Source organism: Acanthaster planci, linkage group LG10, assembly GCF_054643075.1.
Source record: "Acanthaster planci isolate LZ-2023a linkage group LG10, COTS_SCS, whole genome shotgun sequence".
NCBI lineage: Eukaryota > Metazoa > Echinodermata > Asteroidea > Valvatida > Acanthasteridae > Acanthaster > Acanthaster planci.
The window spans coordinates 2,575,072-2,590,372 of record NC_141786.1 but is presented as its reverse complement, the minus strand read 5'-3'; the positions used below and the strand labels follow the sequence as shown (position 1 = coordinate 2,590,372).

General features: G+C 39.1%; 1 protein-coding gene and 1 long non-coding RNA gene across 3 annotated transcripts; both read right to left on the bottom strand.

Moving 5' to 3' along the window:
- Nucleotides 1–23: 23 nt before the first annotated feature.
- On the bottom strand, nt 24–8,666 carry LOC110984338 (uncharacterized). 2 transcript variants are annotated; one of them, XM_087142573.1, is made up of 11 exons: nt 8,096–8,666; nt 6,952–7,248; nt 6,471–6,785; nt 5,978–6,298; nt 4,763–4,816; nt 4,382–4,501; nt 3,658–3,682; nt 3,069–3,154; nt 2,615–2,737; nt 1,925–2,046; nt 24–1,361 (listed from the first exon to the last, which is right to left on the bottom strand). In XM_087142573.1, exons 1-11 carry the CDS (start codon nt 8,403–8,405, stop codon nt 1,083–1,085), a joined length of 2,052 nt encoding a protein of 683 aa, XP_086998699.1. In that variant the 5' UTR covers nt 8,406–8,666; the 3' UTR covers nt 24–1,082. The 2 variants fall into 2 exon arrangements, with proteins under 2 accessions (XP_086998699.1, XP_086998700.1); XM_087142574.1 differs by lacking the exon at nt 4,763–4,816 and having other exon boundaries at nt 8,096–8,665.
- Nucleotides 8,667–13,519: 4,853 nt separating this feature from the next.
- Nucleotides 13,520–15,123, bottom strand: LOC147797582 (uncharacterized). The gene is made up of 3 exons (XR_015427027.1): nt 15,031–15,123; nt 14,799–14,860; nt 13,520–14,403 (listed from the first exon to the last, which is right to left on the bottom strand). It is a non-coding gene; the product is annotated as an uncharacterized LOC147797582 (long non-coding RNA).
- Nucleotides 15,124–15,301: the final 178 nt, after the last annotated feature.

Genomic DNA, 15,301 nt, shown 5'->3' with positions numbered 1-15,301 from the left:
AGATTATTCTCACCGGAAGGAAATTTCATCACAATTGTTAATACTGCACCAATTTATTTCTACATGCGATCTACTGTCATACATGCTAGGCCTAAAGTGTGAAGATAAATATACGCACAGAGCAGGAAGTAATAGCATTACATGTATGGGGACTTGGCGTAGTATTACTCGATGTGAGTCCCACCATAATCACATTGCGTTGTGAAACTCTATGTAAACACAGGACATACAGCCATAATTGTAATGCACTCCACAATCTGTGTTGAAACCCTTACAGAGCGCTTTGCTTTATCTAATTAATGCCTTGCATTATGATGACTCAGTTCTTATTGTCTGCGGTTATAATGCACAACCCCACTACAAATAGTACTCTATTCGTGTATTTTAGTTTTAAAATGTATTTAATATTACATGCTTGTTTCTTAAATGCATTTAATAATGGTAAATCGATTTACTTTTTTGTTTCGAAAGAAAATACAAATAGAAATAAGTCTAGAAAACAATGACAGGCATATATCTGCAGTACATTACTCAACTTTTGCTACTATCATATAACAGTATTGCATTCAGTTTGATAAATCAGCCTATAGGAATAATTCAGCGAAAGTCACTTAGTGTGTGATACTTGTTTCACATTGTCGGCTTTTTCTGGTTAGTGCTCTTTTATTTTTGAGAACAAATTTCTCCTCATTTAAACTTTAATTAATCCTGTCATTATCCTACCTTGTTGTTATGCATGAACAGTTCAGTTCCTTATTGAGCGTGCATCATGCATGATAGGAAATACATGTACAGTGTCGTTTTTCTATTCAAACCAAAATCTGGACAAACTATCATTTGGACAATTACAATTTCATGTAGTATTAATGCTTCAGCTATAGCGTTACATGTTTTTGAAGCTACAATTTCATGGATTTCCTGTAGTTTCAACACGACCAGCACCTAGAAATTATTTTTGAACCATCTTCCATTGAAAAACTGGAATCGGCAACTTATCTCTTGAAAAGAAAATAAATTTACAGCTAGGTGTTTGAACAACAGGCTATGTTATTGCCTTTATTCCAAAAATAGATAAGGAAATTTCAGTAATACTGCCAATCTCGTTCCGGAGGGGGAATTGGGTTACCACGGAGCGGAATTGGTGGAGCATTCTCCTCATTGGCCTCTGGATCCTCAACACTTTGTGTTTCCTCACCCACACTTGAGGAGTCATCAATGAAAAAGGGCGGGGCTTCACGAGGAGCTGAAGACAGTAGGTACTGGTTGATGTCTGCGTATTGAGTGGGAGGCCGAGCGGGGATTGATGGGGCTGGTGTCGATTGCGTCTTGGTGTGATGGAGGTCGGCGTAGATAAGGACTTTCTGAAAGGCAACATAGTGAAAGAGAAGAGTTGTGCCGTGAATCAGGCACGAATAGCTATATTGTTCAACCAAACAGGTTTAATGTAACATGACATCGACAGCCTCGACACGGACTTAATTTAAAATCCTCAAGAATCAGGTTGGCAATTTCTGGCATTTTTCTCTTTTAATTCTTTGCTACTTTGGTTTAAATAGCACTCAGGGAACACTGTGGCATGGGTTTTGCCTTTGAACTTTCATTTTTTCTCTAGAAAGTGAAACCTCCACGTAGGACACAACAGATCAGCAATGCTGAAGGAAACAAATCTGTTCTGTAACCTTTGACCTCAGTATACATTATTTCGTTGTGGCACAAGTTTGGATTAAAACAAAATTATGGAATGCAGTGCCAGAAATCGTTTGTTTTAATGTTTTTTAAAAGGAATAATCTTATTTCGTATCAATTTTTTTTTATTTTGATTTCTTAGCGAAAGTTACAGATTCGTTTTGGCAATGTTGCCCTGATTTTCGATTTAAAAAAAGGAGGATCTTCCACGCTAAAATGTCAACGAGATCCATCCTACCTTTGATTGGTCACAAAGTGTCGTCAAAGTCACAGTGGATGATTGCTGGCTGCTTGCTCCGGGGACATCGCGTCGCTCGCGGGGTCTGACAGAAATGTCCGTCACGCTATTTCCTATATGAGCTTGGTTCATAATGGGCAGTGCGAAAAGAGAAGTCTGCAAATTAGCACGCATTATGCCACTCGAAATTCAATTCTCTGTGTGAACGAGTTAAAGTGTAGGGTGTAATGCTAACGATCCAGTGTTTCGCATATTAACTGGACGACCCAAAGGTCAACATGACTCAAGCCTTCAAATCCAAGCTCCAGTGGGGTCATGTCTCTGGCTTAATGAAGGAATCTTGTCTTTTGTTTCTTAATGCAGTGGGAGAAGAAATGTATTGTTAACATCCATCTCTTTTTCTCATCAAAGCCAGGAAATGACCCGTAATATGGAGTCTCACCGCTCAGGAAGACCACAATATATAAAAAGGTTTTAAAAGTCAAATTGCAGGCCCCCGTCTTATATAAATGGCTTTCTTGAAATTCGTTTCTGGATCCACTTTGAAAACCTGTGACTAAAGACACGACGCCAGGAAGCTGTTGTGTAGTATATAGTGCATTGAAACTACACTGCAATATGTGTGCCATAAAATATAGACCAGTGTTGTGGAATTCGTTAATGTGTCATTCAGTGTGATGAAACAATTACCTGGACTGAAACGCCGGACGTTCGTATGGCCTCTGGCCTCCACTCCAGATGACATTGTTGTTTGAGGAGGGTGGCTACACGCAGAGAAAATGTCATTTTCTACATATATGTTTCCCGAGTTTCCTTGAAATTGCGAAAAAGTCATGAATTATGCATCAGTAAGAAGTTAAAAATGTAATTTGATATTACATTTCATTGAAATGATAATGAGAAAACAAATCCATAGACCATATGAGTTTGAAACACTATTTTGTCTTACTTAATTTTAAAGGGGGACTTATGGGGAAGGCTAAGAAATTTAAGTAGCATTAAAACTTGCGAAAAAAGGGCTTTGAATTGTCTGCTGTGTCATGTTGAATGTTCCGATTGGCGGAACGTATTTCCTTCCAATTACTCCATGATTCCTAGGTAGTTGTTTAATTTGCAAATCCATAAATGAGCAACTTTAGCATACCTGATGCTCCCACGACTGTGTTCAAGGCAGAACTCACAGGGACTGTGGGCCTGGGGGATTCGGTCCTCCTGAAGCGTACAACGGGCCTGAAATAAAAACCGGTAGTAACCAATAACAAGATGAAAATTCAGGAACAAGTCAAACATGGAGAGCGAACAACTGGGTACTTTATCGCCTTAGTTTCTCAACCGTGGGGGGCTGGGGTAGATACTCTTTACCTCTGCTTACACTTTAAAACTATGCTGTGCATTTCAAAACAATCTTACTCTCACCTTACAAACTGTGTTTATAGAAGCCAAATATTATGTGTCCAGTTCCTACCAGCATCAAGGCTTAATTGCTAAACCCTATATCAATCAGTAGGCCTACGCTAAACATGCTCAGTGTTTGAACACGTATGGTTACAAGGTAATAGGAAGACACTGAGAGCCTTATTTGAAGCGTGTTCTGCAGCAGATATCTAAATAGCGTAAGTAGAAACTGAATGCACAAGTATCAAACATACCACAAACAAGGCCTGTCAAGGAAGGAAAGCCCTATTTGCGTTTGGTTTTGTGTATTTTTTGGTATATTTTCTCATTGTACTTACTCGTGTGCTTCAGTGAGAGTGTCACCTGCAAATGGAAAGAAAGGTAGATATAAGTAGACCAATTTGTACATAGGCTAAGTCTGTGTTATAATTCCTGTCAAATGCCTTTATTTTTTTAATACAATTAATTCAGGTAAGGTGTAATGAAATACTTCTCTTTATTGTTTTAGTTTCGTTTTGTTTGGTTTATTAAAGTTGAAGCACTCGCATTGGGTAGAAATGTATTCTCTTTTAAAAAGTAAAAATAAGTCACTTAAAGGTTGCAGATTATTCAGTGCTGGTCTTAAGCTTCCTTTTTTCCGCTGCATAATCTCTTCCCGCTCCTTTGTTTCCACTTTTAGTTGCCTTTCCTTCTATCATGAATATTCATTCGGAAAACCGACTCGGAGGAATGATTTCAAATGTTTGTGATTAATTGTTAAGCACACGCATTACTCGCGCAAAGGAACCCTGGCAACCAGCAAGGCTCAGTTACACAACTATGTTTATTAACACCATCTAGTGAAAGAAAAAAAAAGTTTTCAAATTTAATTAATCGGAAACCATAGCTCTTTGGGTTTGAGACGGAACAGCAGCCGGAGCAAACACTGGGGGAGTTTAGAATTAGCATATGTACATAAAAGTAAGAATCCACTATCCGCATGGTAAACACAAAGGCAGCAAAATGATAGCAATATCAGCAACTGGGTTATCGGTAATTGTGGATTTGATGATAACGACTTACGTTTTCGTTTCTTCCAGGAGACTATCCCTATAATTACTGCCAGGAGAAGTAAAGCCGTGATACCGATGGCTATGGAGGTTAGTGTTGACTTAGCCTGTCCTGTGGGCTCTTGGAAAGTAGCTGGGAAAACAAAGTGTTGTTTTAAATAGAACACAGGTCAAAATGAAAAAGAAATTAAGAGTGCATACTCACAAAAGGAAACAAGGAAATAAAAGCATTGTACCAAACAAAAATACTGACTCATTAACTATGATCAACTGCTGTTTGGTCAAATACAAACTAATCTGATCAAAGCAAAAACATAAGAAATAAGTCATCCCAACATCTGTCCCTTTAATAAAGGGGAAAAAACACTCAGTTATTACAGCCCCAAAGACTTACTGGCTGTGTGCACGGTTGACGTGGAATCGGTGTCGATGTGTTGTGGAGGCTTAACTGTTAAAAAATAAATTCTCGATATTCTCGATTTTACGATAAACACCCAAGGCAAATTTAATTTTAACGGTGACAAAGAAAAAGAAATCTTAAAATCGTTGGTAATATGCAACAAATCCAAAAAAAGTATAAAGAAAAAAAAACGAAGCATATTTAAGTTATTTCAAAATCTGTCAAATTATAACAAAATAAATGTAATGTAAAGGTCTGTTTTTAGATCCGAAGAAGAAAAAAAAAACCCACACAGACACAAAATCTCTAAATAAACACCTGATGAAATAAAGACGGATTCCCCATCTAAATGCAAGGTTTCAACCTTGCCGGTAATAGAGTACACTGTGCGTTTTATAACTGAACACTTACTTGCATGAAATATCGGTTTTTAAAATAATGGTGAATGACAAGGACATATGCTGCTTGCGTAAACTCAGAGTATTTTGTCAACGTATTAATTTATAGACCTTAATCTGCAGCATATTTAGTTATTTTGCGCATACTATTGGCATTCATTTTGGTTGAAATCATAAACTTAATTACTACAGTCAAGGAATATAGGAAGAGCCACCAACACAGGGCTGGATAGCTCAGTTGGTAGAGCATCGGCACGGTGTTCTGGAGGTCGCAGGTTCAAGTCCCGCTCCAATTAAATTCTTTGTTCATGTTTCTAATCGTTGGTAAGTACCTACTTAGTTTTGCTGTATAGTTTGTTTCATGATTTATGTTCAAAAAGCCGCATCTTCTCTTTTCACTACTTTCCATGTTGTATCGTGTAATTGGGGCGTGATCCCTGGCTATATGGTGCTTCAGGTTAAATGGCTTCTGGCTAGCACCTCCGAACGGAGGTATTGGCAAACGGGAAGAGCCTTTCACATAGCTGGATAGCTCGGTTAGTAGAGCACGGGTACGGCGTTTCAGATGTCGCAGGCTCAAGTTCTGTTCCAGTCAATTTCTTTGTTTATCTGTACAACTTTATTCAATTTAGATTCGGGTTAGAATGTACTTCATTTGTGCATCGGGCAAACAAAAACTGCCAGAATGGCAGGTAATGCCCGATGATAATCGTCTTAGTGCAAGAATTTGCAAGAAAGGGCACAACACTTGCAAAGAAAAGTACATGTTTATAAGGAGAACTAACGCTGAATAAAATCGAAGAAAACTTACCTGCTCTTTGTTGACCAATCAGGCGAATCGTGAAAGACGCATTCTTTTTTAGCCCTATTGCCGTACAAGTGAAATTCAAATGCTGTCCTTTCTGAATAGACGACACGACAAGCGCACTGCTTGTGTTGTACAAGTTCGCCCCAATAACACTTGTCGTCTCACTGGTGTCCTTTCCATCAAAGCTCCAGATGATCTGTGCAGGTGGTTTGGTATCAGTGGCAAGGCAGGTAAAGTTGTGAGTGGTGCCTGTCGGAATGAACACATCGCCTCTCAGAAAGTCCTTCGATGAACTGTTCAAGATGTATACAGCGTCAGGGTCAACTGTAGAGAATAACAATGATGCTGGCATAAATATTAATTTCAAAGTTCATATCTGCACAAAATACTAGGCAATGTGTTTATAACTTTCGATCTTACTGTAGATTCCAGTGAACACTTCAAAACTAATGGAATGTTCAACAGACTTTATCGTTAGTGTGTTGCATTTGCTTACCATTGACGGTCAAAAAGATATGGCTGGACTGTGTGATGTAGGACTCGCTGACCTGACAGGAGTAATTTCCCTCATCGGCAAAATCAAGATGCCGTATGGTGAGATTGCAGCTCTTCCAGTCATGATGAAACTCATACTTTTGGGAATCCTCAGCTCCAGAGGTCTTGCAAGAATCGTATGAAATTCCGTCATGTAGCCACTTAAATTTGAGTCTTGGAAAGGCTTTTGGAATACTGTTTACTAAACACTTCAGGGTAGTGTCACCCCATCTGACCCCAACATCCTCCGATAATCCTGTCTCGATGACCAAAATCCCTATAAAAAGAAATGATACTGATTCACACGATCACCGTGATCGCCCAAGCACAATCTTTCAGTGGAAATACAAGATAGGAGGACGGAAAGCGGTTTTACGTTTCTATCATTACCAGTTATCTCAGTCTATACAAAATCTCTAGTTACTTATTTCACGAATACTTACTCTTTCGCACGATTACTTCAACAGTGTTTTCGTCATTTCCAGATCCAAACATTTTGCAGGTGAACGTCGTCCCATTCATCGAGAGGGGGACATTTGGTATCACCAAGGTCAATGTCTGATTGTCAATAGTCCCTGACAAGTTTGTGACTTGATGGGAACACGAAGCAATTACTGAATCACCCACAATCCAGTCAGCATCAGGTCCATCGGATGTGCAAACATTGCTATGTTTAGCAGCAGCTCTGCACTCAATCACGGCCTCGTCTCCCTCCAGGACTTCAAGAATCGAGAACTTTGCTTTACCAAAAAAGAAAGGAAAAACCAGTTTTCATATCTGAACTGTTGCTGTATTACTTTAATTTTTTTACAGTCACACTTCCGTTTCTTTTAAAAATCTTCTGAAACTTAATTCAGTGTAACTTTATGTCTGTAAGTCTGTTGTTTGGAAAGGTGCCAAGTGTTCCTCAATATATCAGCGATCAATCACGAATTATTTTACAAAATGAAGTGAATCACAGGATGTCGGTTACGGTTGGGTAACTAAGTTAAATTTATATTGCTTTAGTCGGCACCAATATCAATTTTTTTAAATTTAATTCTTCGAAGTTTCCTTTAGCGAACCAGACGATTGCATTGTTTTCCCGTGTGACTTTTTTTCGTTTCTGTCACGAGGACGGTTATATCGGTTTATGTCTTACCAAGTAGTTTTTGCAAATGGAATAGGGAATTCTGGGTAGAAGATCACTTCGGACTGGACAATTCGGAGAACTAAGTAAAAATGTGAGGGTTCACAGGATTTTGGTTTTTGAAGACATCCTCTCGATAAAGACGATTTCAGTTATCTAACTTCCTTTCTTTTTGTTGCACTGCGACACTTAATAGGTCATGTGAATTTAAATTGAGGAATCCCAATAAAGCTGCAACGCTTTGTTTCCATGTGTGCTTTTCTGTGGGGGCTCGACTGATCGTGTTTCACCCTACTAAAGCTGGAAAGCGGGCTTGTAAATAAGTATAAATACATTGCTACAGGTCGAGTTATTTCAACACAATTTAGCCTGTTGCAAGGTCAACTTTGTGCAATAATATGGTAATGCCTGGGCTTTAATCATGATGACACAGGCCTGAAATTAGTCATAGTAGTTACCACTGATCACGGCAAGTGACGTCGACATTTGCGTTTCCACGGCGTCTTCGTCGACTACTCGACATGTCAACCTTGTCCCATTCATAGACCTCTGGACGTTCAATATTGTCAATTCACCGCTGGTATCATCAAATCGGAAACCTTCAAGGACTTCTGCTGGCCTGCACGAAGCTATTGTGGAACCATTCCATAGCCAACTCAAGCTGCCCCCAGCTTGACATGGTGAAACCGGCGTTTCGATATGTGTGTCTTTCACCTGACACTGCACTGTCGTGTCTGCTCCTTCTTCAGATTGAATCAGCGGGGGCATTTTAAGTATATACCATCCTGCAGTGTATTACCATAAAATGATAAAAGATTTACCTAACTTACACACTTAAAACAGAAACGAAGTGAAATGTATGCGTTCAATACGCCAAGCCTTGCTAGTGTGCCTGACTCGTGGACTTTACATCTCAGGTATTCTAACCCCTGTAATCGATTAATATGAAATAGTGTATTGCTTCAAAAAGAACGTCGTCCCGTTAAGTTATATTTTTGGCATATTTTCAATTTAAGGTGGTTCCTGAATCCATGTACATAGAAGTTGTTTCGTAAAATTGCTAACTGCACAATGTTAAATAATCATCTCTGTCCTGCGTGAGGAAACAACGTGGCCCAAAACAATTTCTTTAAAATTTCTGGCTTGGCTTAGATTTTGCTTAACTGGCTACATTCGGCTATCGGGTTCCTAAAACTTGAGATATGAAGAGATGAGTTAATTGCCTTCCAAAGGTATAGCGTGAGCAATAAAGGGGAGAACCGTTGACGACTTTCGTTTGGTCGTTTACACAACAAATTTTGACTAGTGGGGAATGTATACAAATATACGACTTACAATTTGACTTTGGGCAGGCCTCACGACAAAAGCGTGTACTACGTGTTGCCTCCTAGTTTCAAGGTTGATGTCAGCGTATGCGTTTGAAGTAAATAGGCATAACTTGTTACATTTATGTCTACTTTTTTCATTATGATGCATTTATCGATGGTTCTGTGTTGATCAGGAAATACTCAATTTAACAAGATTGGATAACAAGTTTAAAGATAGATTAAAGATATATGGTTTGACAATTACCTCCTAATATATGTGAAATTCTCCTGTTTATGCAAAATGAAGTATTACAGAACAAATGTTTAAAGTAATGAATTAGAATGTACCACTTCCAATTGAAGGTCCTCAGTAGAAAATATTACGTCAGCACACAAAGGTCTTTTTAGATATAAACACGCAGTAAAGTTGAAACAAAAAAAAAGATATCACAGACCCTCATACGGCAAAATAACCCACTTTCTTTGCAAGAATCCCATCAAAATAAATAAATAAATAAATAAGGGATGTGGAAGGAGAAGATAACGGTATTGCCAACACCCATGGTACTTCAGATAACAAACGAATCAGACATTCAAAAATTAACTTAATTTGCATCTATTTTTGAATTCCTGTATCTAATCTTACCTACAAACCCGTGAATCACAACAACCAAATATGCAGTGAAGAAAAGCACGTAAAGGCGGTCCATGTTGGAAGAGATGAGTGGGAAAGACCTTTGGAACAAACAGACTTTAATCCACAAAACTGGGTCGTGCCACAGAAAGAGTCTATTGATAAAGGTTTCTGGTAATAAATTCAAAGCGATCATCCCCTAACCTCTAAATAATGAAAGTAAAAATGAAACTAAGACTTTGCGAGATGAAGTGGCGGATCCTGTCACCTTGTTGCCAGATTCAAACACAAGTTAATGAGGTGGGCATCTAAAGGTCTGATACATAGCGCCCTCAAGGCCCAGAGAAGGTACATTCCAAATAAAGTCTGGTTCCCTGGGCAAAGCATTTCGACTACAGCCGAGACTTGTCACGTCTGGTGCTACCTGGTAATTTGACCAAAATCATTCATCCGATTTGTTTTTAATGTCAGATTCTTGAAACTGCCTGATACATTTTGAAGTATCCACAATGTATTAACTTGTCTTTCACCTTTGATGTCCACCATATGCACGGCCTAGCAATGCCGAAATTTCCCTTGGTTCTTTTTTAACACTTTTCTTTTATTTTTGTTTTGTTTTGCTAAACAGATTTTGTGTTTTACACTTAAAGGGAATGTGGCAGCGACAACCTATTGTCTTTACGTTAGACATCTTCCATTGTGTCACAGCCTGTGTTGTTACACCTTCAATTTATATTTTTCTCTAGGGAATTTCACGTCTCATAACATTATTACAAACAGTTCCTTTCTCCAAGGGAGCTGTAATTGCAAAACTAACACCGAGTCAAAGGCACTAGGAAACTGACTTGTCTGTACGAGCGTACATCATTTCTGCAAATGAGGGCCGGGCTGTACCGTTAAATCAGCGTCCAGTGACGACAGCTCGTATTGTTTCTTTCTTGTATGGTGTTCCATAGACGACAAATTGCGTTGAGACCCTGCGACAGGTCTGTCGCGTCATGGCATCGCCTCTTTTCTCATTACTTGTATGCTGTGTTGTGTCGTGCCGTCAGCCCGTAAGGTCTTGCCCTTCAGCCGTTGCCGTGAACTTGTTGCGTCACGGGAATCGTGCTCTCGCTGTCGCCTCATTACTGGTGGAAATAAGGACACCTTAAGCAACGGAGCTAATTTCCATACTAACAGATACCATCACATGATCATATCTTACAGGCCCTATGCACGCACATTGTATTTCTCAGGACTTGTGTCATACGCCCTCTTTTGGCCGTGATAATCACCAGTCATTTTCAGAAACTGTAACGCACACCTGCACGATACGACGCACGACGACACGACACGACTGCATGACATCAGGACGCGACAGAACGACGGCAATACACTACGGTCTAACTCATATTGCATAAAATCCATGCAATGAGAGGCGATGCAACTTTGCGAAAAACGTATTCTTCCCTAGCACCTCCGTCTGAAGAACAAGACTACGCAAAGACCAATGAATTTGCGGTAGTGTTGGTGTATTTCGGCCAAAACACTGGACACACTTTCACCCAGTGCCCGTTTTCACCTTAGAGGTTTACATATATACAATGATCGCTTAGATACAAACGGTGACACAAAACTGTCTTTTGTTTCCTTTTCTTTTTGTGCCTAAATAACATTACCTTCTTTCCTTATCTTTTTCCTTTTGAATTTAAACCCAGGATTCATACTGCCAGTGGAACATAAGTGAGCTAATATAGAAACTAGCTTCTGGTTTTTACAAGAAGGCAGAGTTGTTACTAGAACTTAAGACCGTGTTACAAGCCAGCTACGAAAAACTCACCCCTTGGATGAGAAACGTAGGTCTGATCCATGGCATTGCAACTTCGTCCCAGACAGAACTAGTCTTAAATCCCTATCTTTTCCCCGCAAAACTGTCTCAAACTTGTACATTACCTAATTGCATTTCATAAACCTAAAGATTTTGATACTGTTAAGAGTTCCTTCGTACTGTTCTTAAACATTTAATGTTAAAAAAGCTGCTTGATTAATTCTAGTTATATGAAACTCGGGTGAAGTCCATTCATAGTAATTTTAATGATGCTTGGTTTATAAACAGTAATGCTACTTAACACAATAATTCTTCAAGTTGTTCAACTTGCCATGATGCAGTGGAGTTTCAGTTTACTTTCAAGTACCAAGTTTTTGCAATATAATTTACTTCGGGTCAGCAAATCTGAGTTTATTTAATTTTAGATTACCCTTTACTATTTTTCATTAAAATGACTGTGCAGACTGAACACGGATTGCATTCTTTGTAAAAATGTCTGTAAAATAACAGAGAGTGACATAATGTAATAGTGGAAATAAATGAACCCAACTGATACAACACAAAGTTAGCCTTTGCAAAGTTATTGCAAGGTACGCCGCTGAATGAGATTTGGAAGAAAGTATATTTTCAAATTTTCTGCACGGTGCTTGCCGGCTATATACGGTAACTGAAAATACAAACAAAACAAAGAGGGGGGGCGTATGTTTTGATTCTGGCAGGATCTTTCTGAAGGGCAAAGGCTATACATGTACGTGTACACTCTAACTGACAAAATATGCAGCATGACTCCCCATAGCATGGCTGGCTAGAGGGCAGCCAATAGGCACAATCATGGTTGAACTTACGGCCCCAAAATGACACGGGTTACTGGTCGGGGGTTGGCTCTGAAACTGGTGCGGCAACGTAGTTTTTCACTCTTTTTTTCTTGGCCATTTTCTGAACGGAACTTTGGGTTGCACTTCATGACCTAGTACGTGTTTGGCCCAACAACACATCTGGGCTACTTCGCTCGGTGACATCACATCTTTCTCCTTAAGAAAATTAAAAAGTGCGCCACCGATTGCCATGCAAGGGACGAGGCAAATTTAATCCATGGCAACACTGAAACCAAATTACATAATTCACATCTGTTTCTTTTTATGTAAATGTGAGCTTTTGTCAATCTGTGCTTTGGAATCAAAACATGCTTTATTGAGAAATTAGGGCAAACCTTACCTTGCTATTTTTAAAGATTCTAGCCTAATCAAAAATCGCCAGACAATGACGAAATTAAAAATTGAGATTTGCCCATTAAGTCCGGTTACGAGCTAGCATTACACGCTACAGAATGGTAAGGTGGGAGTCCATGGCATGATAATTGTTGGCTGTAACAAAGGAAGGACTACGGCATTGATGACAATGTATTCTAACAACTTCTGCCCTCTCTATTTGTATTCCGGTCGAAAGTAAAACTTTTAGATTACTGCTTTTGGAGATACACAATTCAATTATTTCAAAAAGGAAAACAAGATGCCCATTTTGAATAAGTACTGAACAAATTCTAACCCTTTGCTCCTGTTAAGAGGTAAAACTAACATCACACGTCAAACTCAAAACGTAAAAACACCTAATATAAACAATGACCATATGAGAAGCATGTTTGTAGTCAGGGTTGCCAAGCCACGCAGAGCTCATATTCAAACAATATCAAAACACGTTTTTAAGTTTGAACGCGTTACGACTGACTTTTGTGCGTGTGTGTATGATTTTTGTAGGTCAGCGTTGGAAGGGGGCGGCCGACTCAAAATGAAAAACGCCCAACCAATAGTAAAATTAGAAGCGTGTTTTTTGGCCGTGATCGCTTATCGAATAAACAATAAGAAAAACAGGTTTGTGAGTTTAAAACGCGTTGTGACTGATTTTATTTTTCACAAAGGGGCGCTGTTTGTTGGTCTTTCAACTCATATTTCAATCTTTGTTGCTAGCCTCTTTTGTCCGTCAAAGGTTTTTTTAAGGTCAGAACTAGAAGGTGGCTACCAACCAGTATCTCTTTCCCAAAGTGTGTACTACTGAGTACAGTCTAAACAATATACAAACTGTACGTATTTCTTTCAGAGATAATTCAGTAAATTCAACTCCAGTGAAAACATCATCCGGGCATAAACTTCGTGATTAGTGAGTTTAATTTGAACTATTGAAAGCAGACATTGTCCTACATATGCAGCTATAAATTTCAATACACTATCTTTATGACGCATTTCAATCTTGTATATTGCAACGGCTCGATTACATTTCTGTTTCTCCTTATCGAGACGTAAAGTCCTACGAGAGTTATTGACTTAGACAAATAGGCATTCACGATCAGTGCTTCGTACATAGGCCTTAGTTCATGTCGTGCACGGTCAGTTTTTAGTCAGTATTTTCCGCCTCTGAAGGCACTAGGGCAAGTATTCGTCACGTTTGATTTGTGTACATATCGCAACGAATTTCTTTTATTTAATCACAATATACTGAATAAAAACATCTCGTAATTTGGACATTTTCTGGTCAATATAGAATATATGATATATACTCGATATAGTTTTGCCATCTAAACGAGAACTCTAAATTTCTAAGCACCGTTCACCATTGGAAGGGACTCAACTTTTTGTCACCGTCTCAACTTCATAGAAGCAATCTCTGCGCATTTGTGAGCTTATCGAAGATAAGGATTCATATTTGTTGTGCTTGATACCTTTTGGAGACTTGCTTATACGCAAGACTGGAATTAAGTCTGCTATCCCCACAAAAGAGAAGGATGCGTTTATCACAGAATGATCAGACAGGAGCATTCTACTTTTCGCCCTCTCCCTCTGGCCCGTCGATCTTGTGCCCATTCTCCCCTAGATAGGTGGAATATTCTCTAATATGGATCAACTGCGACGGTACCAGGTACTGGTCGATGTCTTCGTAGTGTGCAGGAGGCTGGTAGCGAATGGGCGGGATTTCAGGTGGGTGTGGCCTGGTGTTTTGGATGTCTGGATCAACCAGGATTTCCTAAAAGTGCACAAGTTTTAGAAATGATCAGAGGATTCGATACAACACGAGAAGCCCGATACTGATACCTATGACAAGCAATTCGAATCACTGTGACGCAGTGGCCTACTTAGAGGATATCGGTCTTGGAAAATCTCAAGACTCGCTTGTGACGTCCCTGTTTTTGTTATGAATAATATCGAGTCTATACATAGAATCATGTTAATAGGCTATAAGATGAATGCATAACTGTTTTGGACGTTCCAGTAAATAATACCATTAGAAACTCCATTGACCTTTAAATGATATGAACTTCCACAGTGTGATTCATGAAATTCCGGGATGCATTTTCGAAACTTTAAAGTTGAAAGTTTAAGTTAACATATATCAAAATTTGACCAATGTCATAAGCTTACTGTGTGAGGCTGCTGACTACTAGCAGTGGGTATACCAGCTGCAGTTTCTACGACCCTGAAATCTGATTTGACAAAGCAGGCAAAAACTCTAGCAGCTCCAAAATGACCAAACGTTCACCCCCCCCCATTGATGACCTTATCTTTACTTCTGCCATTAGTTTAAAACAGCATGTTCGTGTATACAACGAGTTAACACGACCGTTATTTACAAACAAGAATGTTACAAGTTTACCTGGTGATCCTATGGTTGTTTGATAATGGGCTGAACTCACTGGGACAATGAGACTGTCGGTACTAGTCCGTCTGAACCTCACCTCGACAGGCCTAAAATGGCATGCACATGGGAAAGATATTTCAATTGGATTCTTTTGTCCTTCATTAATACGGCTTTTTCAGAACGTTGCTGTAGAAATAGTTTGTTTATTGATTAGGTCTTTTTTACATTGTGACCGAAAACTCTCAATCAGGCTAAATACAAAAACCCCTGTAACGTAATACAGTGA